Here is a 24060-nt window from a genome sequence, read left to right as displayed (position 1 = left end):
AAATGCTTTCGTGTTAGTACTAAGCCCATATATAAATAAAATTGCAGTTATCGTAGGCTTATATATTTTATCTTGGGAAGGGTCATGGTTTAGCCCCATGCTATAATGAAGTTATTAAGTCAGTTAAAGGAAACGTTTCTTAAGCATGGTGGTTCTCAAAATGTGGTTTTTGGATTCTTGATGGTCCACAAGATAAAATTGTTTTCATAATGATACTACATTTATACTAATAGTACCAAAACAATGATGAGTAAAACTACTGTTGCCGTAGTATGAATCAAGCTGATAGTAGTCCTTGTACTCTTCAAGGCCACGAACTTGGAGTTAAAAAAGAGGGTTTCATGCGGTGCCTCAATGACTCAAATTGGTAAAGTGTCTGAATGAATTTCGGCTCGGGTCATGATCTCACAGTTGGTAAGATCAAGCCCTGCATCAGTCTCTGTGCTGACAGCATGGAGCCTCCTTGGGATTCTCTCTCTGCCCCTTCCCTGCTTGTTCATTCTCTCTCTCTTTCTCTCTCTCTCTCTCTCAAATAAGTAAATAAATAAACTTTAAAAAAAAAGAGAGTTTCATGTAAGAATGTCTGTGATGAAACAGTAAAAATTATTAATTTTATTAAATCCCAACCCTTGAGTACACATCTTTTTAATATTCGGTGTGAAAAAAATAGGAGGTGGGCCTAAAGCACTTGCCCTACAAACCTGAGTATGAAGGTTGCCTGAAGGAAAACCACTTACTGGGTGCAGCTGTTTGAGTTATTGTATCCAAACTAACTGGAGTTTATGAGGCAGATCCTTGGTGGAGTTGTCACACAAAGGAAACTATTTGCAGCAAATAAGGGGCTATGGGCAAGCACTGAGAGCTGGTATCAGCTGGATGGGGTCTTGGGCTTCTTATCTCTGTTAGGGAGTGCAGGGCCTTGTTTACTTTTGAAACAGCACTGTGAGTTTTTACCACTGAATTATTTGACTGAAATGATTAGGCTATTTTGGTAGAGATTGTTAGTTTTTGCATTCCCTTTGTTCCCTTAAAATCGTTTGCATTTTTTAAAAAATTGTTTAATGTTTGTTTATTTTTGAGAAAGAGAGAGAGCGAGACAGAGTGCGAGTGGGGGAGAGGCAGAGAGAGAGGGAGACACAGAATCCCAAGCAGGCTCCATACTCTGAGCTGTCAACACAGAGTGCCACACGGGGCTTGAACGCACAAACCGTGAGATCATGACCTGAGCTCCCACCCAGGCACCCCTTAAATCCATTTGCATTTCTTTGCAATTCTGACACTTCCTAGGAAGTTCTGCAAGAAGTGCTGGGGAGACTAGAGCTGGTAAGGCATAGATTGAGGAGCAGAGCTAGGGGCCTAAAATGACTTCTCTTTCTTTTTCTGGGGACCCCTAACTCTTTATGCTTATGTTATGAACTGAATTGTCCACTTTTTTTCATTGAACACACTGTGAACTAACAAACTTTAATTCTTTACACTTGGCTGTTTGGCAGCATTCTCTCAAAACAACGGATAGTATTTGTTAATAATAAAAGTTGAGTCTTCAAGGGGCACCTGGGTGGCTCAGTTGATTAAGCATCCAATTCTTGGTTTCGGCTCAAGTCATGATCTCACAGTTCATGGGTTTGAGCCCTGCTTAGGATTCTCCCTCTCTCTCTGTCCCTCCCCCACTCATGTGCATGCACTCTCTCAAAATAAATAAAACTTAAAAAAAAGTTGAGTCTTCAAGTGAAAATTAGAATTTTGAAAAACTCATATCCACCATCATGAGCAACATGTAGCTTCCCGACACTTAAAGACTCTTCTGATGTGATATCAGTGATGGTAATATTAATGAATAGGACTTTTTTTTTTTAATATTATAAAATCAGTAAACCAGTATTTCCAAATGTCCAATGCATGGTGCTACAAAGTCATGCATGAGCGAAAGTGCCATTCTAAGTGCACAATAAACCAATGGACTTTAGCATAATTGTACAAAAAGTCTGTTGTTATATTCCAGATTCCACATTGTAACTAACCTTTAAGAAATTATCCCTTGTCAAACTTTTATGTAGTATGAAAGAAGAAAATTCACTTACCTGAAATGGCTGTTAAAATACTCCTTTTTCAACTACACATCTTTGTGAGGCGGATACTTTTCATATACTTCAGTGAAAACCTATGACAACAGATTGAAAGCAGGAGCAGATTTGAGAACCCAGCTATCTTCTGTTAAGCTAAATAATAAATTTGTAAACCTTTAAAACAATGCCATTCTTTTCAACTAGTTTTTGTTGCTGTTTTGGGAAATACATGTTGTTTTTGTTTTTATTAAACTGTTATTTATATTAATATATAGTAGGTTCTCTGTTCCTTTAATGAATTAATAAATATTTTTTGAAATTTGTTTGAATTTTCTGATACAGTAAATATCAGTAGGTACAATCTACATAAACAAAGCTCTTCGGGGTTCTCATTAATTTTAAGAGTGTAACAGAGTCTGAAACAAACCAACAAATCTGAAAACCTCTGCTGTAGCATTTGCCACTGGTACATGAACATTTGTCCAAAGACTAGTCATCCTCTCTTCTCCTTAAGTCAGGATTACTAGAAGCAACCAGATGCTTAGATGAAAGATTGACTATCACTACTGAGTAGGAAATGGATTATGAGAACTCCCAACAGGGGGAAGGTGAAATGCAGCCACCGGAAACTTCTAATATTAGCTCCAAGGCCTTCAGAATTGATTTATAACCCAAGCCACAGAAAGACTCAGGAGTAGCAGGGAGTAGATAGAAATGTGCGCTTGTTCAACTAAGATTTTTTAGTTCATCTGTTACTTTGAATGTAGGACACCTTATGGGCCATCTGTCTTTTCGCTTCTGGGCACAATCGTAAAAAGTCTCTTTCCTAGCTGAAATTGCAGGAGATATTAGCAAAGGGGTCTCTTTGTAAACGACTAATTAATTAATGAACATTTGAATGCTTAATGCTGTACCCTGTATAAGGCATCTCATTGTTCCCTCTCAAATGCAAAATATTTTTTTCATCTGTTTGTAATCTAATTTTGTTTTCTATTTTGTAAATTGTCCGATCATATCATTTTGCCTTTCTCGAGGCCTTATTGTTCTTGTCAATTCATATGTGCTGTTAATGAATTAAAATCTTCTCTGTATATTAAAGATTACTAACCTACTGTCACATTGAAAATTCCAAGTTTATTGTTTTGTTTTTAATTTTGTGGACTTAAAAAAATTAATATTGTTTCCCCATCCCCCCCAACACACGCACGCGCACACACTGTTGCCCTCACATTATTTTAGCCATTTAGATTTTTTCTATATTTTTACTGTTTTAAACAGTGCTGCACTAAATATATGCATGCATGAATTTTTTCTGTTTCTGTTTAGAATAACTTTTTAGAGTAGCTTCCCAGAGGAAGAATTCAGAGCATAGGTACATTTTTCACATATGGATGAATTGTTTATTTCAAATACAAACTCTGGACAGTATCAGTTGTTGGCTCTGATATTTCTAAAAGCAGCCACTTGATTACTTGTAGGACTCTGGTATTTAGTCCTGGCACTGGGCTCTGGGAGCACACTTTGGCAAAGCCAGTGATTCCACAAGTGTCTTCCATGAGCTTTGTTAAGGATCACCCATCTTTTCCTGTGAAGGGCTAGATAGTAAATATTTTAGGCTTTGCAGGCCATATGGTGTCTGTACAGATATTCAACTCAGCTACTCCATTGTTGTGCAAAAGCAGCTAGAGACTATGTCAATGAACGGGTGAGTCTGTTTTCCAATAAAACTTTATTTATAGACACTGAATTTTAGTTTCATAAAATTTTCATGTGTCATAAAATACTATTCTTTTGACCTTCTGCAATTATTTAAAACTATAAAATCCATTCTTAAACCTGCCAGCTGTACAAAAACAGGCAATGGGACAGATTTAGCCGATGGGCTGTAGTTTGCCAACCTTCTGCCTATATTAAAATTGACTTCATAATGGACATTTATTATATTGGGACCTCTGGATCTACCACAGTGATATGGTGGATTTATCATGAAAACCCTTAACTTCAGCATGTGTCTGATAACTACCTTTCATATTTTGTATTTCAGCTGGAGTTAACCGAATTTCATACTGGCCTGCTGATCCAGAAATAAGTTTGCTTACTGAGGCTTCTAGTTCTGAAGATGCGAAGTTAGATGCCAAAGCAGTGGAAAGGTTGAAGTCAAACAGTCGGGCCCACGTGTGTGTCTTACTTCAGCCTTTGGTGTGTTATATGGTGCAGTTTGTAGAGGAGACCTCTTACAAATGTGACTTTATTCAAAAAATTGCAAAAACACTGCCGGATGCTAACGTTGACTTTTATTCTGAATGTAAACAAGAAAGAATAAAAGAATTTGAAATGTTATTTTTGGTTCCAAATGAAGACATGCATAAGCAAATACTGATGACTATAGGTTTGGAGAACCTCTGTGAAAATCCATACTTTAGCAATCTAAGGCAAAACATGAAAGACCTTATCCTCCTTTTGGCCACAGTAGCTTCCAGTGTGCCCAACTTTAAGCACTACGGATTTTATTGTGGTAATACCGAACAGATTAATGAAATTCACAATCAAAGTTTGCCACAAGAAATTGCAAGGCACTGCATGGTTCAGGCCAGGTTATTGGCATATCGAACTGGTGAGTTACATGCTTAGTGCATAAATTGGGGCTGATTGATTGGGTTGTATTTGTCTCAGAAGTAAAATGGTATTCATGTCATCCATGGTAGGGTTCATTTACTCTTTCTTAGTACTGAAGTTTTGCTGGTCATATGTGTAGAAGTTAGCGAGACCCTTGAGTAGACAACTCAGAGCAGTTTTAGGATTCCTTGAGGCCTTATATTCAGTGCTACATTTATAAATCAGGGCCTGATTATGTAGGACCTTCTTCCTGCTTTTGTGTTCTCATTGTTCATTGAGCTCTCCACTAGAGATGGGACAAAAAGAGAAAGAGAACCAAAAATCATTCATTTTTAATTAACTCTTCAGTATTTTGTATGTATTTGGTATTTTTTTTTAATGTTTTTAATGTTTGTTTATTATTGAGAGAGAGAGCATGAGCGTGGGAGGGGCAGAGAGAGGGGGAAACACAGAATCCGAAGCAGGCTCCAGGCTCTGAGCTGTCAGCATAGGGTCCGACATGGGGCTCGAACTCACAAACTGCGAGATCATGACCTGAGCTGAAGTCGGACGTTTAACCGACTGAGCCACCCAGGCGCCCCAGTGTATTCGGTATTTAATAAAAACTTTGAAAATCTTTATAATAAAAAATGAATTCAAAATAACAGAATTAAAGTAAAGGAATATTGACAAATTCTTCCCATTGCTGGTATGTCTTCCATCAGCAAGTTGAGAAATCAAACATTTTTAACTTTATTAAGTTGTGCATGAGTGTATATGTGAAAAAGGAAACTATTGGGAATTTTCTTTATTGTGATAAAAGATGGCATCTGTATTTCTAATTATAGAACAATGTTTTCACATCTTACCAGATGTAAGATTTTTTCAAAGTAGAATCTTGATCCCTTTTTTAAATGTGACTTTGAAATAAGGAGGAAAAATACAGGCAGGAGGAGCAGTAGAGTAAGATTTGGTGAATGGAGGATTTTTTTAGCTTATCCCAAGAAAGAAGAAGAAAGAAAATCTTAAGAAAAGGTCCATACAAATACCACTGGTCTGCAGTATATTCTAAACAAAGACCACAATCAAAGTACTTTCAGTAGAATGGAGATCTTCAATGACCGCATTTCAGAATCACAATTAATATTTTATTAAAAGTCCAAATGCTCAAATTCCAACCCAGACCTACCAAACAGAGCTTCCTAAGGGTGTGGCCTAGGCTTATGAATTTTTAAAGTTCTGCAAGGGATTCTGCCATTCAGCAGGGTTAATCATCACTCAACTCTTATTAAAGAATGTGGTTCTACTACAGGCACAAGCTATATGACTCCAAACAATTATGTAAAAGACTGATTTAATGTAATTATGTTGTATTGTGGGCTGCACGTTAGTCTCTTTGCCAAAAACAGCCTTGTAAATGATTTTTCTCTAAACCATACTGGAAGGGCAGAAACGTAAATGGGAACAGCTGTTACAGCTATAATTCACTAATTAATTCTCCTTTGCTAATTGGAATTCAGTTGATTCCAGGGTGAGCGTAAGCTGGGAGATCGGAATCTGCTGTTCTTTTAGTTGATTTCAGTACCTCTTCTCATAGGAGAACATCTCATCGTGCCATGTAGGATTCCACTGTGTAAAGGTGCAGTAATGCATAGATAGAAATTTGCATCTCTGTTCTTCATAAGATACTCTATAAATGTATCTACTATTTCTGTGCGGAGTTTTATACATGAAGTTGTGCTTCTGCTCTTGATGGGTAACTTAAAAGATTTTTACAGGTTAATTTTTTTTATTGTGGATGGCTTTTTTGCCTGGAACCCAAATCTTGAATAGGATGCAACTCTCTGTCATGCACTCCACTCCACTCTCTGCTCTCCCAGGGAAGGGACAGTTTTTCCTTAGCACTAATGCTCAGCATGATGTGCTGAGTGGATAAAGGAAATCTTTTTATATCCAAAGTTAAATGGTCCACAATCCCTTATCCAAAATTCTTGGAGCCAGATGAAAAGGAGTTCAGAATTTTTCAGATTTTAGAAAGTAATATGGTACATGTATTGTATATGACACAGCATTCCAGGGGGTCTGGCACAGTGCATTATAATCAAACACATACATGTGGAGTAGAATGTATGAATATTTGCACTAAATATTTGGTTAGGTGTGACCATGAAATAAGTACATCAAGCTGTAAAAAAAGAAAAAAAACAAACCTTGATAAAAGGGACTTCAGATGAGAAATACTGGACCTATATAACAGTAACAATTTATTAAGCACCTAGAATGTGTCAGGCACAGAGCCGGGCAATTTATATATGTATCTTATTTAACACTGAGGGCAGTCCGGCAAGGTAGATAGCCCCTGATGGAGTGTCCTAACAACTCAGGCTTTTAATTTCACACTGTTCAGTTTACTTTGATTTTATTTCACTCCATAGGTGAAGACACCATTTCATTAAACCATTTTATTTAAAAATATGAGTGAAATGAATTCCAGAACCTCTAACAACAGACTTCTAAAAGTAATTGAGAAGCTGGCGCTTAATAATTGTATTTTTTTTTAATTTTTTTTTTTATTTTTGGGACAGAGAGAGACAGAGCATGAATGGGGGAGGGGCAGAGAGAGAGAGGGAGACACAGAATCGGAAACAGGCTCCAGGCTCTGAACCATCAGCCCAGAGCCTGACGCGGGCCTCGAACTCACGGACCGCGAGATCGTGACCTGGCTGAAGTCGGACGCTTAACCGACTGCGCCACCCAGGCGCCCCAATAATTGTATTTTAAATGATGAATAAATAGGATCCACAGAGGTGTCATTAAAGGAAGCTATGAGGTAGCAAAAACGTGACAAAATTCATTTAGACTCTAGAGAGGGGAGAAAAGAGGAGGGCATTGCATCTTGTCTACCTGATTTAAGTGTGATTTTTAAATCTTTTTTGGGGGTCCCATTTTCCCTTAGACTAAGTGTTTTTCAAAGCTGAGGATTATGCCTTCCTCCTGAACCACAACATTGATGATGAAAGTAGGTTGGAGAAGCCATGAAAGTTAACTGTTTCAGATCGTAACTTGGTGGTTCTCAACTTGTAGTCTGCCTATGAATCAGAGGGGATGCTCATGAAAAATGTGGGTTCCTGAGCCCTGGCTGAAGTCTTTGGAGAGGTCACTTCAGGGGATTTCCCTGGGAGCCAGCAGTCTTCCTTTTAACAAACATGCAGTGATTCTGATGAAGTGGCTGTGGACCACACTTGGGCAAATGCTGACATGACCACAGAATCTGGAGCTAAAATAACCACACCTGTGTTCCAGAATCGTGGGCTGAAGAGTTCTCTGACTTTTGGTGATTGGAGTCTCAGAAATTTGGCTCAGTGAATATAATAAGTTGACCTTTTTCTTCAAAGGTATACAGAGAAAGAAAACCTGTGAATGAGCAGATTATGGGGAGCAATGTCTGTACAAATTGCAGACATGAAAAGATTCTTGAGAAATTACCTCATCTGTCATCCGACCTTGGAGCTGTGTGAAATCTACTCCATCTAACATGGATAAAATTTTATTCTGATTTTAAGAGACATAGAAAAGAATATTCTGTTGGTTTAACTAAACTTAGAAAGGCAGTAGAGCCACATACTGAGGGAAAATTGCATTTTTCCCCTCCTGACAAGGTTTAGCCTGTCCCCAGACTGAAACAGAAAAAGTGGCTCCTGAGACTAAAAACAGCATAACATGAAAAATACTTAGTGTTGATGGTAGGAAAAATAGACTCTTCATATGAAGAATTTCTATTTCAGTCTCTCATTTTTTGTTTCAGGTTTGTACATGTATTAAGGATAGTTTTACTTAAAGGTTTTTGTTTACATTTATAACTTCTGCCACCTGCCTTAGAAATGAGCATAAAGCCATAATTATATTCTTTTCCACCCTTAGGTTATACTCTGCACGTCTTGGAAGGAACAAAGTTTTGTTTACAGCAAAATCTCTTCCATGAATCTCCACTCTAGAATAAGCCTTCCCATACCCTCCATTCCTCAGCATGGGGTTCATTTCCATTGTAGCACAAGCACAGCACATGGGTGCTTCCTGTCTGTCTCCCACTTCAGACTATAAATTTCATGAATACAGGAACTTTTCAGCATTGTCCCACTTGGGCGTTCAATAAAGGGAAATCTTTGTTACAAAATTCTTAATGTCAAAGGGAGGGGTAGATTTCATTTAGTGGGCTAAATTTTAGTCACTTGATTACTTTGCCTGTTTTCTCATCTAGAAAAGGAAATTTTATCTGCTTTAACTTTACGGTAAAAATGAGATAATGGGTAAAAAGTGCTTAAAATAAATTACACAAATGCTTTGTGATATAATTGTGAAAACTTGAGCTTGCTTGAACTGAAGATGGGGAATTTTATTATAGTATCGTAAGTTTTAAAAATTAACTTATTTGTAAGGCAAACTAGTTTTTAATACCTAGATGGAATGAAGTTATCATTGGAGGGATTAACTTTTAGGAAATTGTGGAGTGAAACTACAGTTTCATTTAATCCTTACCAATATGAAAATGCCCTAGAGTAAATTCCCAGATTGTTACTGTTTCTGTGTAAATGGACCTGCTTAACCACATCAGTCCCTTATTAAGATTTTGATAAATACTGTGGTTTTCATAATTACTGTATAATTGTCTTTAGAAATTTGAAACTTATCTTTGTATTAGTAAAAGGAAAAAGTAAATCCTTGATATGCAGCATTTCTATTTTGGTTTTTTAAAACTTTCTGTTTCAGATTCATGGTTTTAAAAACTACAGCTTTATTTGTTGTAGAGGTTTTGGTTCTGCAGGGAAATTGTAACCTTATGTTTATAACTTCTGCCACTTGATTTAGAAATGAGCATCATTCACTAAGTTGGCATTCTTTTCCCATTGAGATAAACTCTGAAGGTCAGGAAAAGGACTTTCATATAGGTATGAAAGCCCATAAAACTTGCTTTTGTTTGTATTATAAGTTTGAGCTTTATTTCTTAGCAACAATATTTCCATAAAATGTATTTTCCATGATTAGAGTGTAAAAAATGCTAGAAGACAGATTTGATTGTTGTGAATTATTGTTACATTAAATTCATTAGTTCAGAAAATTCTTTTTAAGTCAATTTCATCATCTGTTAGAAATAGTCTTTTAGAGACTGATTTGTTGGTGGAGAATCTATAAAATTACCCTCAGTTCTGGTTACAGCTTTGCGGTGATCTGACTGTGGGCACTGCCATTGTAATGAGCTCAGCATATAGATCCTGTGTGATTGGGTTGGTAATGACACTGTATGGTTATTTAGTACCTGGTTCCCATATTCCATGCCTGAAAGTATTTACTTTAGTGGTAAACTTTTACTACACAAATTTATTTAGTAATAAAAAGGTATTTATTTCTGTAGTTAGTGAAGATATCAAGGATTGCTGCTACATTGTGAATTATGTTTCAATACTATGTACTGTTTTTAGAAACTTATATTTCTGAAACTAACAAATCACTGATTTTTGCTGTGTTAAATGACATTTATCTTTCAGAGGATCATAAAACTGGAGTTGGAGCCGTCATTTGGGCAGAAGGAAAATCTGTAAGTATGAAAATAGTTCTTTAAACATTTAACCTTGATTTTGTTTAAACCTAGTTCAATCTTAAGTGCATTATATTTTATCGATCCATTGGGGTTAATATTTCATTTTGGTGCATTTGTTAAATTCGATAAATATTTGATCATTCCCCCAACAATTGTCTAGGTAGATTAATTGATTTAGCAAACATTTATTAAACATTTTCCACAGGGTAGGCGCTGTGCCACAATGAACAGTGGGGAGGTAAGGACCACGTTTCCTGCCCTTGGTGGCCTTAAATAGTCTATTAATGGAGACGGGGGAACGAAAAAGGGGCTGGTATATAAATGTAATTATAACGTGACACTGGGAGGGCAGGGAGCAGAAATCTCTACACTGCTTGGAGAAATGAGTAAAATATTCTTAGAGGAGGTAGGGTGCTGTTTATTAGTCTTGAAGAATGCGTAGGAAGGCATCAGGCAGAGCAAATTAGCGTGACTGGGAAAATAGGCAAAGGTAGAGGGTACAAGACAGAATTTAAGAAAATTCAAGTGATTTGGTGTGTAGTGTGTGCTGTAGTGTGCATAGTGGAGTATTGTGCACACTATCTGTATGTTAGTGTAGCAAAAAATTAGACCGGACCACGAAGCACTTTGCATACCATGCAGAGAGTTTATCCTTTCTACAGTGGGATACTCTAGTGCTAACCAGTAGAAATAAAAAGCAAGTTACACATAATTATAAATTTTCGAGGAGCCACATTAAAAAAAAAAAAGAAACAGGTGAATTAATTTTAAGAATATATATATATATATATATTTTAATGTTTTATTTATTTTTGAGACAGAGAGAGACAGAGCATGAGCAGGGGAGGGGCAGAGAGAGAGGGAGACACAGAATTGGAAGCAGGCTCCAGGCTCTGAGCTGAGCTGTCAGCACAGAGCCTGATGCGGGGCTTGAACCCACAAACTGTGAGATCATGACCTGAGCCGAAGTCGGACGCTTAACCAACTGAGCCATCCAGGCGCCCCAAGAATATATTTTATTTAATCATTTTTCCAGATATTATTTCAACCTGTAATTGGCATAAAAGCTATTAATAAAATATTCTGCATCTGGGGAGAGTATTAAGTCTTCACAGTCCTGTGTGTATTTTACACTTAATAGTGCTTCTGAATTCAGACCAACCACATGTGGCTAATGGCTACTGTATTGGACAGTGCAATCCAAGAATATTTTAAGTGGGAAAATAATTTGATCAGATTTACATCATAAGGAGAATGAAGTGGGGCTGGACAGCAAATAGGGAGTTAAGAAAAAGGAGATGATGAAGCCTCAGAGTTGTGGGGTTGGGTTGGAAAGGCGTGAGATCAAGAGATACTTAGTAACTATAAGGCTAGCTGAAAGGTGAGTAGGGAGCCTAGATTCTTCTTCAGTAGACTTCATGGCAACTAATTTGACTATTTCCCTGGATGTATCATAAGGCCCTCACGTTCAACCTAGCCAATAATCCAGTATCTTCCCTGCCAACCTATTCCTTCATCAGTGGTCACCATTACCATTCCCTGTTACTACACATATATAATCAATCACCAAGTGCTATAAATTCCACCTTCAAAAGATGTCTTGACTCTACCTAACTCGCCCCACCTATTAACCACCTAATAGAATAGGTTCCTCTGCCACAAACTCCCATAGCATTCTGTGCACCTAATTTATGATGCTCATCACAGTTGAAATTATGTGCACAGGTTCTTATCTCCAGTTTGTGAGGGCAGGAAGACCCTGTCTTGCTTGCAGCTGTATTCCCATCACAGTGCCTGGCCAATGGCTGGAACTCTCATTTGTGTTGACATGAATGCCCAGCAGCCTTTTGGCTTAACATGTGGTTCTCAAGTGCTTTGTAGAGAATTTAAGTTTCCAGTCAAGTTATCTATGGTAGGTAGCCTGGTAAAGTGGAAAGACATGGGTTTGGGGTCCAGCAACCTGGGCTTGAATTCTGGCTATGTCACTAGCATTTATAACCCCAGACAAGTTTAATCTCTCTGGGCCTCAGTTTCCTTATCTGTAAAATGGGAAAAGTAATAGTACTACTGCCTAGATTGTTGTGAGGATTGATTAAATGAAATAATACACGAAAAACTTGGCATGATGTTTGACATTTAGTAAATGCTCAAGAATAATTTATTTTTATTTATTTATTTATTTTTTAATTTTTTTTTTCAGCGTTTATTTATTTTTGGGACAGAGAGAGACAGAGCATGAACGGGGGAGGGGCAGAGAGAGAGGGAGACACAGAATCGGAAACAGGCTCCAGGCTCTGAGCCATCAGCCCAAAGCCTGACGCGGGGCTCGAACCCACGGACCGCGAGATCGTGACCTGGCTGAAGTCGGACGCTTAACCGACTGCGCCACCCAGGCGCCCCAAGAATAATTTATTATTATTATTATTGAGATAACATTTTATTTGTGTTTATTGGCTCATCATAACAATGATTTTTATCAAGCTGTCATAGTAATGAGTATGTTGATATTATCACATGAGTAGTTATAATATATTGAAATTTAGTGGTTTATAGTATATTCTAAATTATTATAAACACTTATGCTGTATAAAATATTTCACTCTAGTAACTGAAAGCATTCATGTTATACCTAATATGCCATTGACCATGAGAAATTAAAAAAGCCACTTAAGTAAAAAGATTCATTAAATATGTATTATTTTATATATATATTATTTTATAATATATATACACAATATAAATAAATACACAGTAAATATGAAGTTAAAGGAAAGTGCATTTTTATTTTCCAGCAATATCACTACAGCATATTTTTAGTCTAATAGTTGAAATTGTTCAAAATATTTTCAGCATTTCTGGTTTGCTAACCAGTAGAACAGCACAGAGCATATACAAAATTAACAATTACTTATGGAGTACCTGTTATGTGTGGAGCACTCTAATAGGTGTACTTCAAGGCATAAAAAAGAGGCATAAAGCATGGTTTCTGTTTTCCAGGATCTTATAATCTATTTGGGGAAAGATGTCTGAATCAAGGCAAACAATTTGTGAATTAAACAAGCTGGTATTTAATAGCTAACACCAAGGACTGCCTTGAGATTATACGTTAGAAATGATCAGACTTCTTGAAATTTAGCTTTGATAAAACCATGTTGCAGCAGGAGGGTGTAGGATCGTATGTTTTTTTTGTTTTTGTTTTTGGTGACAGAAAATGGAATTGGTTATATAAAGTGTGATGCCAGGCTTTAAATACACTGCCAGATGCCCTTCTATGTTGACAGCTCGGCTTTGTTGGTTTGCTTGCTCTCACAGAGGAGTTGGGATGGAACCGGTGCCATGTACTTCATAGGATGCGGTTATAATGCTTTTCCTGTTGGGTCCGAGTATGCTGATTTCCCACACATGGATGATAAACAGAAAGACAGAGAAATAAGGAAATTCAGATACATTGTACATGCGGAACAGAATGCCTTGACATTTAGGTATGAAATTTGTTTGCATGTCTTTTCTTTAAAATGTAGCAAGGGTTAGTTGAAATTAGTTTCTTTTAGCTATAATTTCTTTCTTTTTATTTTCTTTTTTTAATTCTAAGAAATATTCTTCTCAGAAGTATAATTTCGGATATACTTGGTCTGGGCTGTCTGAACTGAGGCCATTGCCAGAGATCCTCCACACCTTCAAATTTGCTGAGCGAGTCAGAATGGCCAAAATGAACAAATCAGGAGACTGTAGATGCTGGAGAGGATGTGGAGAAACAGGAACCCTCTTGCACTGTTGGTGGGAATGCAAACTGGTGCAGCCACTCTGGAAAACAGTGTGGAGGTTCCTCAAAAAATTAAAAATAGACCTACCCTATGACCCACCACTAGCACTGCTAGGAATTTACCCAAGGGATACAGGAGTACTGAGGCATAGGGGCACTTGTACCCCAATGTTTATAGCAGCCCTCTCAACAATAGCCAAATTATGGAAAGAGCCTTAAATGTCCACCAGCTGATGAATGGATAAAGAAATTGTGGTTTATATACACAATGAGTACTATGTGGCAATGAGAAAGAATGAAATATGGCCCTTTGTAGCAATGTGGATGGAACTGGAGAGTGTGATGCTAAGTGAAATAAGCCATACAGAGAAAGACAGATACCATATGTGTTCACTCTTATGTGGATCCTGAGAAACTTAACAGGAACCCATGGGGGAGGGGAAGGGGGAAAAAAAAAAGAGGTTAGAGAGGGAGAGAGCCAAAGCATAAGAGACTCTTAAAAACTGAGAACAAACTGAGGGTTGATGGGGGGTGGGAGGGAGGGGAGGGTGGGTGATGGGTATTGAGGAGGGCACCTGTTGGGATGAGCACTGGGTGTTGTATGGAAACCAATTTGACAATAAATTTCATATATTTAAAAAAAAAAATTTGCTGAGCGAGCCTGTTTTTGTTTTGTTTTTTGTCTTCCTTCTCTCTCCAATATAAAACTGCTTGGTGTTTGTCCTTAGGGTCTTCCACTTTCTCAGTTGTAAGATGTCCTTTGTTTTCTAAACCTAGAACGCATATACTTAGGAATATATAGATTTTACCATGAACCAAGTTGCTTTAACATAGTTTTGGTGAGAGATTATAACTGGCATCACCTCCTTCTGGTGTTCATTTAGATCATTTCCACAAACATTTCTCAGTCATTACCACTGAGGGAGTGATCTTAGGGGGTTCAAAACTGAGCGAGACATGGCTTTGGTCTTTGAGGAGCTTATAATGCGGCAGAAGGATAGAAAAGTGCTTTGGAGCCAAGGTGATCGGTTCTCTGGGAAATGCCAACACAAAGTCCTGTGGAAATTCATGGACTGCTACAGATAGAGGGGAAGTGAAGGGGGAAAGCTTTAAGGAGGAGCTGGCATTTGAGCTGGGTTCTGAACGTCTGGTAGGATTGTGGCAATTGAAGAGGCTTACCTGAAGGGAAGCCATCCTTGCTTCAGGCATAGCAATGGTCTAGAAAGTAGGAAAATGCTTGTGTGTTTGGGAACATGAGTGTTCCAGTTGGGCTGGACTGTGGAGCATGTGGGAGTAGGTTGGGGCTGGACAAGGGAGGACTTTGAATTTAAAAGTGGGGAGTTGGAAGGGCGTTGGCAGAGCCACCCTACCACTTAGGTTGCACGTATATTATTTAAATAGACCAGATGCATAACATTCTGTTGCCCTAGTCTAGGCAAGCAGAATGAGTCTGAACTGGGGAGGTGAATATGGAAGGCGGATGGTTGTGTAGGACAGCTGACCGAGAGCAGCGGAAACCACAGAACCAGGAAGTGTAATCCCCGTAGCTTCAGATGAGGGCATTTCTTGGTCCTAAACTCCCTCAGCAAACAGTTGCTCTGTTCTTTTCCTTGTGCTCTTCATTACGGGTTTACTTGCTTACTTTATGCGGAGGTATGAATCTGTCAAAGCCAAACGCTTGTTAAAATAAAGTATCCTTTCTCAGAGAGGGAATAAAGGAACTATAACTCAAAGCAGAATTTTAATATTAATTTATCAATTTAATAAGCATTTATTAAATGACCAGTCGATACTAGATAAGGGTTAGATCCTTTGGCTACCATGATGAGCTAATGTCTAATCTCTCATGGTAAACTCTCAAAGAGGAGAGTTTCTAGCCCCTCATTCTGGTATTACAAAGTTCTTATTTATCCATTGTTCTTGCTCTCCCTCCCTTCCTCCCTCTCTCTTTCAGTGTCTTTTTCTGTTTTTATTTGTAATCTAATACTGAACATCTTACCAATTGCTTAGAATAATGAATGAATTTTAATTATAATAATTGTCATGTTCAGATTGTATATTAACATTTTATGAGTTTATATATTTTGTATGTTCACTAATTTGGCAAGAATAAAGTTTATTGTTGTTTATAATGCTGTAAATTTGTTTTAAAAGCAGCTCAGTTTTAGTATTTAAAGATTTCTCTAAAATATAACTATCATTGTGGAAGCTACCTTCCTAATACTTATAAATTTTTTGTAGGTGTCAAGAAATAAAACCAGAAGAAAGAAGTATGATCTTTGTCACAAAGTGCCCATGTGATGAGTGTGTACCTTTAATTAAAGGTGCAGGCATAAAACAAATCTATGCAGGAGATGTAGATGTTGGAAAAAAGAAAGCAGACATCTCTTACATGAGATTTGGGGAACTTGAGGGTGTTAGCAAATTTACAGTAAGTAGATACACATTTTTTTCAAGTATACTTTTTATTATATTGTTACCTACCCTGCTGAATATTTTTAGTTAGTGATTCCCATGCTTTTAAAGACTTTCAACAAACTATTATCACAGAGTTTATTTTTATGTGCAACTACTCATCTAATTACAGATTTTCAGCTTAGGATCTCTGTCTTATGAATCGACATGTCCGTAACAAGTTGCACATTATTGACCTTACAGATCTTGAATTGGTGGACCCTTTAGTGCCACCTGGTGGCTAACAAAAGAAAATCCCTCACCCGCCTCTTCCCTCACCCTTCTGGTTTGGAGTGCTAAATAGAGATGAAAATAGTTTAGGATTACCCAAAAGACAGGGACCCACACAAATACACACACACACACACACGTGCACTCACGACACGTTTCTCATGGGAAAAATTAGAAAAGATAGAAGGGATTTAATATTTGATGTTTCAGAAAAAGTACTGAGATACTTCATGGAAAACATAGAACTTTATTTTACTATTTAGTCTTTTAAAAAAATTTTTTTCTGGTTTATTTATTTTTGAGAGAGAGAGAGAGAGCAAGCAGGGGAAGGTGCGGAGAGAGAGGGGGACAGAAGATCCAAAGCAGGCTCTGTGCCGACAGCAGAGGGCCAAATGTGGAGCTCAAACTCACAAACCGTGAGATCGTGACTTGACCTGAAGTCCGACACTCAACTGACTGAGCCACCCAGCGCCAGGCGCCCCTAAAAAACTTTTTAGAAACAATCTCAAACATACAGAAAAGTTACAAAACCACTACAAAGAACTTTTTTTTTTCAGAAACGTTTGAGAGTAACTTGTTGACATGGTGGCCAGATCACTCTTGGGGCGCCTGGGTGGCTCAGTCGGTGGCGCGTCCAGCTTTGGCTCAGGTCATGATCTCGCAGTTGGTGAGTTCGAGCCCCACATTGGGCTCTCTGCTGTCAGACTGTCAGCACAGAGCCCACTTCGGATCCTCTGTCCCCCTCTCTCTGCACCTTCCCTGCTCATGCTCTCCCAAAAATAAAAAAAAAAAATACTAAAAAAAAATGATAGCCAGATCACTCTCAAATAGTTTATTACATATTTCCTCAAATGGTAGATTCTCCTACAAAACCATGATATAGCCACAAAACTTGGGAAATTATCATTGATAATTTCATCCACAGATTCTAGCCAAAGTTTACCAGTTGTCCCAGTGTTCTATATAGCAAAAAGATCCCCTCTCCAGAATCATATGTTGATTTTTAATGATAACTCTGGCATTTAATGTAACACTTATATACAAGAATTTGCGGTAGATATAAAAGGCATATAACTATTTATAAATTTCAAATTTACATTCCTGTTTGAGTCCAGAGTGCCTGGAACATATAAGGCACCAAAAAGATATGTTTTAAAGTGTCTATTAGGGCACCTGGCTGGCTCAGTCGGTTAAGCCTCTGACTCTTGGTTTCGGTTCAGGTCATGATCTCATGGTTCGTGGAATCGAGCCCTGCATCAGACTCTGTGCTTACAGTGTGAAGCCTGCTTGGGATTCTCTCTCTTCTTCCCTCTCTGCCCCTTTCCTGCTCTCTCTCTTCCAAATAAATAAATAAAACATTAAAAAATAATAATAATAAACTGTCTATATATGTGTATACATATACTTATATATTTATATTAAAAATTTTGGAATTATAACAGCATATTGCCTAGGTTTTGTGTGTATGAAGTATCATAACTATTTACCCTTTTTATTTTTGTCATTTATTTTTGTTTTTTTTATTTCCAGTTTTATTTAAATTTCATGATTTTTTAAAAAAAGGAGGGCCCTGAAAGAAAGGAGAGATGAGCAAGGTGCCTCTTTTGTAAAAGCAAACAAAAACTTACATCCAGCTAGTCAAAGAGAAATCTCTGGTTTTGTGTTTTTGTTTTCTGTCTCTTCATTCCTCCTGAGGAGTAGAAGGAAATAGTTGTTTCACATTCTCTCCATAAAGATTAAATGACCTAGCTCTTCAGGATTGTGACAGACAGATTAAGTGAATTCTGAAATATTTTGCTTACTGGCGGATTTGAGTAGCTTTCTCACTGTAAAGACAATGAAGAGGTCAGAAGAATGTAAGATATAGGGTGAGAGAAGCAGAGGGAGGCGGGAAGACAGAGGGTGTGAGGCCCCTCGGCAGAGATGGGCCAAGACCCACAGGAGTACCCCACTCAGGTGCACACGATTCTTCTCTGTGCTCCTTCTGGTGAAGGTTAACTCTCTCCTCCTTTTCCTCCTTCTCCTCTTTTCCCTCATCTGGCCTGGTTTGCAATATTATGTAAATGACTTAAACTCCCTGGTTAGCTAAATGCCTAGGTTTTGTTTTTTGTTTTTTTTTTTAATAAATACCAGAGACTAACATGAACTAGTATTCATTCTAAATTTGAATGTAGATAATGGTTATACTTATTTTTAGATTGTCAAGAGTAGTATAGAAATGTCCAAAAAATTGTTTTTTTTTTAAGATTAAAGCAAATTGAAATTAATTTTGTTTGGAAAACTTGCTTTTCTCCTTGAGGTGTTACCATATACCTTGAGATGAGTGATTCTGTTCTGTGGGATTGTTGCAAACTAGGCTAGGGCTGAGCAACAGTATTTTCAAGAATAGATTTTACCAGTGTAGACCCATGTCCTTATTCAGAAGCTTTTGTTTTGTTTCTATTTAATACATGTACATTTTTCTCTATTAGGTCATATTACTTATTTTAAATTTATTTATTTTGAAAGTAATATATGCTCATTTTAGAGGACCAAGGATGTAAAGAAGAACAGATATTCTCTTACAGCTCATAGATACTACTGTTAACATGTTGCTGTATTCTCTGTGTCATTGAGAATTCTTCAAAAATAATGTTTAATAGTTATACAATATTCGGGGCGCCTGGGTGGCGCAGCCGGTTAAGTGTCCAACTTCAGCCAGGTCACGATCTCGCGGTCCGTGAGTTCAAGCCCCGCGTCGGGCTCTGGGCTGATGGCTCAGAGCCTGGAGCCTGTTTCCGATTCTGTGTCTCCCTCTCTCTCTGCCCCTCGCCCATTCATGCTCTGTCTCTCTCTGTCCCAAAAATGAATAAACGTTGAAAAAAAAATTAAAAAAAAATAGTTATACAATATTCTAACTTACAGATATAACTTATTTAACCATCCTCCTGTTGTGAGGCACCTAAATGGCTTCTAAGTTTCTTAAAGTTAGAAATAGTCTTTTTATGATTATCCTTAAATATAGATTCAGTGTTATTAGTTTTTACTTTTCCAAAATTAATAGATTTTAGTAGTTTGATATGTTTTGAAACATGCCTTTTTTTTTTTTTTTAAGTTCATATGTAATTTTCCACCCCATGTAAGTCCTCTTTTTCCTGGTGCTAATCCCAACCATCCCATTTCTATAGGCAACCAACCAGTTCTAGATGTCCTCCCTTTCCAAAGACTTTTTTACCCATGGAAAAATGTTTGTCTTGTATCTCGTTCCCCCTCAAAAATCATGATAGTTTGATGAACTCATTGATACTTACAGAAGGCACATTGAATTGTGCCTTTCTAGACATAGTGCCCTAATAGGCCTTTTTGGTCAAGTCATTAGTAATTCTGATGATGGGGATTTCTAGCCAAGTGAGAAGGGAAAGGCTGTGCCGTGACGTACTGATTACACTCAGTTTTTCTTCTCAGCTGCCCCACGCTTCTTGGTACTATCTGAGAACAATCAGGCTTCCCTATTTCTTTTTGAACGGTTGAGATGGAAAACTGTAATCAGAGGAGATACGGTATATGGTGTGATATAACCATCCTAAAAGGCAAGATTATCTTGGTCATACTTTCTCTCTTTATATCTAAGCCTTCTCTGGCTGTTATAAGATGCCATAGGACCTGGAGATGGAATGTGGTGTGGTGGAAACTCTACAGTGTTGGGCACAGGCAAACTCAGATGCTAATTCTGTTGCTGCCCTTAGTGGGCAAGTCACTACACTTCTCTGGTCTTCTGCTTCTTTACCTTTAAAATGAAAGTAAAGGATCTTTAAAGTTTCTTCCTTCCTGGGAATGCAAACTGGTGCAGCCACTCTGGAAAACAGTGTGGAGGTTCCTCAAAACATTAAAAATAGACCTACCCTATGACCCAGCAGTAGCACTGCTAGGAATTTACCCAAGGAGTGCTGATGCATAGGGGCTCTTGCACCCCAATGTTTATAGCAGCACTCTCAACAATAGCTAAATTATGGAAAGAGCCTAAATGTCCATCAACTGACGAATGGTTAAAGAAATTGTGGTTTATATACACAACGGAATACTACTTGGCAATGAGAAAGAATGAAATATGGCCTTTTGTAGCAGCGTGAATGAACTGGAGAGTGTTATGCTAAGTGAAATAAGCCATACAGAGAAAGACAGATGCCATATGTTTTCACTCTTATGTGGATCCTGAGAAACTTAACAGAAGACCATGGGGGAGAGGGAGGGAAAAAAAAGTTAGAGAAGGAGGGAGGCAAACCATGAGAGACTCTTAAAAACTGAGAATAAACTGAGGGTTGATGGGGGGTGGGAGGGAGGGGGAAGTGGGTGATGGGTATTGAGGAGGGCACCTGTTGGGATGAGCAATGGATGTTGTATGGAAACCAATTGGACAATAAATTCCATATTAAAAAAAAAATTCCTTCCCTAAGAATATTGATTCTGATCCCAGAAGTCATATCATTCAGGGTCATTTAGGGTCATTATAGGGACTGGTTGGTATGAACATGCTTTTTTTTTCCTTACATTAAAAAAAAAATGTTTTGATATTGACAACAGGGTGCTGAAATGCTGTTTATTAAATCCTTCTTAAACATATAAATAAAAGGTTTGTACCCTTTTACAGTGGCAGCTGAATCCATCAAGAGCTTGTGTGGGTGAACAAAATGAGCCTGAAAGCAGAGAGAGTAAGTATTTAAAAGTCTCTTATTAAGCTAAGTCTCTTGTTGCTAAGAAGGAAGGATACATAGTGAGTTTTAATGATCAGGTGTTTGAAATTGTGGTTGTAGATAGACCATTTTCTTTTTGCAAGTTAGATTTTTGCCATTCAAGTTGTTTACAAACATTTGTGTATCTACTATATGCTAGATTCCATGGAAAGTGCTGGTTTATAATCAGTCCCATAGAATCTGCAGTTTAATACAAATAATCATGCACAAATTAAATATATAAATTAAATTTATATGAAAGAGTAAACAACAATGCTCTTCTATACCAAACAAAAGCTTGCTGGACAGTTAGAAAGGACAAATGTGTATAATTAATACAGATGGCTCTAAGGCCAAATTAGAGGATATATACTTTTTTATTAGAGTAAAGGCACATTTGCAGAGATTGGTCAGACAAAGGAAATGCTCTGGTTATTTCAATAATCTAACTAAAGTCATCTCAGCTACCAAAAATGAATTACTTACTAGTCTTCAAAGCTTTATTATTTGCATATTAACACAGATATTTTTAATGTAATGTCATCTTTGGGAGATCTTGTAATTCCTTAGCCACATAATTTTGAACATTAGTTATTGCTATACAGTATTATCTTTAAATATTAGCTATGTTATTTGTTTGGATTCTAGGTAAATGGAAGTTAATTATAATAAGTAAAATTTTTTTGATAATAACAATGATTTGATTACCCTGAAAACTTAGGAAATATAAAGGTCTTTGTGAAAAGAATTCCTATTCTATAATTTCCGTGCAAATATCTTGATTTTCTGTGTTGTGAATTAACTTTACTTATTCAAGTAGTGTATTTTTTATTTGTAATCTGGAAAAAAAATACCTACCCACTCCATCTTTTAAAAAAATTAACCAGGAAAAAAAGAGAAAAAAATGCAAAGAAAAATACATGTGGATCTGATTAAAGAATGTGTATTCAATAACAGTGTTTGAGGGGGTCAATTAATAATTCCCTGTTGTTAGGGAAAGGACACAATTGGCACTAACCATAAAAAAGATGAATTAATTTATCTATGTTAAAATTAAGAACATCTGTTCATCAAAAGATGTCATTGAAAGAGTACAAAGGCAAGCCATAGAATAGGAGATATTTGCCACTTAATCATCAATAAAGGGCTTGTATCTAGGATTTATTATTCCTAGATCACCAAGGAAAGGAAAACATGCTGCGGTTAGCAGTCCTGAGATTGAAAGGCGAGGTTGCGATAGGGAGGGCCAAGAGCAAGGCTTCTGCTTTGTTGGCAATGTTTTATTTATTGACCTGGGTTAGGGTCACATGTTGGTTTACTTTGTGACTGTTCACTGAACTGCAAGTTCATGTTTTATATATATTTTGGAACAAGTGCTTGATAGCAACAAATAATATTCCTGTCTCTTTTTAAATTTTGTAACAGCATTATTGAGGTAGAATTTGTATAGCATATGTTTGCCCTTTTAAAGTAAAGATTTCAGAGTTGAGTGAACCTGCTCGTCAGTAGGGCAGATACTGTACTACCAGAGTGAGTTTTCTGGAGTCTGTTCTTCAACAGTTGAGAATTTTAAGGTAAAATAAACATGAGTGTTCCTTTTGAATTTAGACATTATTTTGATCTTATAACCTATATGACTTTAACAAATACCCACGTATTTGAAGTGAAACTTTCCTGACATTGAGTTATTCTTGAACGCCAGACGGTGTGTTGAGACCCATACCTCCCGGTGAAGATCAGCACCAAAGCAAAAAGCTGTGTCTCGGGAACCGCTAAGAAGTCCTGTCTAGACTGGAGTGAAGCCTCAAGAACTTTTATTGCACTTTTAAAACTCTAGCCTTGTTAACTCAGAAAATAAGGATGGATTTTATGAATAACTGGAAAAAAATTTAAGGAAGCTACTTTATTATCACCATATGAATGATGTTAACGACAATATTTTTATTTTAGATTTGTCTGTTTTCCAGAATATAGTGGTGTGGTCTTTTATTACATTAAATGAGGTAGCAATAATTTAATGAGATCAATTTAATCACCTGTTGAGGTTAATTTCTCCTTGTCTTAGCTTTACATTAGCCAATTTTTTTAGAGGGGCTGGTTCACTGGGGTCACATCTCAGCAGAGAATTCTACACCTTTTAAAAAATATTAATTCCTTCAGATTATGAAGGTGATAATTAGTAAACTGCTCCAGGGAAGTAAATGATGACCTGGCCATTTTTAAGTCAGTGTATGGCTCACCAAAAGTTCACATTTATTATACCTAAAGCTTTTTAATAATCAGAATTTAATTAGGATTGAATCCTAATTAAATCATAATTAGTATCATAAAAATGAAGTTGATATACGTGATCCCCATTATAAAAGTATATTCCTGACAACATTCTTAATTTTCTTTTAAAACTCTTCCAATATGTAGAAATCACAATGATTTGTTGGACTAGGGTGTTATATCACTGATTTGGGATAGCAGTAGGAAGAAAATACTGTTCTGAGGCAGCACTGATTCTTGAAGTCATTCACACTGCCAACTTTGGTTATGATGTTAACAGTGAAGAAATAGTCTGGAATATTGAAAACTAGCCTTTTGTGAATTCCATTCACCAATGCTGCCCATTTTTCGCTCCATACAATTAATAGAGTGTCT

The 24060-nt window shown here is 37.2% G+C and overlaps 1 protein-coding gene across 2 annotated transcripts in view; it reads left to right on the top strand.

Annotated features, from left to right (window-relative positions):
- The window catches only part of CDADC1 (cytidine and dCMP deaminase domain containing 1), a 45520-nt gene extending 22083 nt beyond the window's left edge, over positions 1-23437 (top strand). Inside the window, exons 5-11 of one of the 2 annotated variants that reach the window (XR_005782415.1) lie at positions 4111-4680; positions 10205-10254; positions 13570-13739; positions 16262-16451; positions 17263-17372; positions 21333-21393; positions 23117-23148. Coding sequence is in view for 1 of the 2 variants with exons in the window: in XM_040448397.1 (XP_040304331.1) it covers positions 4111-4680; positions 10205-10254; positions 13570-13739; positions 16262-16451; positions 21333-21393; positions 23117-23190 (1115 nt within the window). In the remaining variant the exon portion in view is untranslated. Of the gene's footprint in view, positions 1-4110; positions 4681-10204; positions 10255-13569; positions 13740-16261; positions 16452-17262; positions 17373-21332; positions 21394-23116 lie in introns of both variants that reach the window. The other variant, XM_040448397.1, reaches the window with a different exon arrangement.
- Positions 23438-24060: the final 623 nt, after the last annotated feature.

The sequence above is a fragment of the Herpailurus yagouaroundi genome, unplaced genomic scaffold (genome assembly GCF_014898765.1).
Source record: "Herpailurus yagouaroundi ecotype Mexico unplaced genomic scaffold, PumYag 197, whole genome shotgun sequence".
NCBI lineage: Eukaryota > Metazoa > Chordata > Mammalia > Carnivora > Felidae > Herpailurus > Herpailurus yagouaroundi.
The sequence above is the reverse complement of the archived record's forward strand: the minus strand, read 5'-3'. Positions and strand labels throughout refer to the sequence as shown.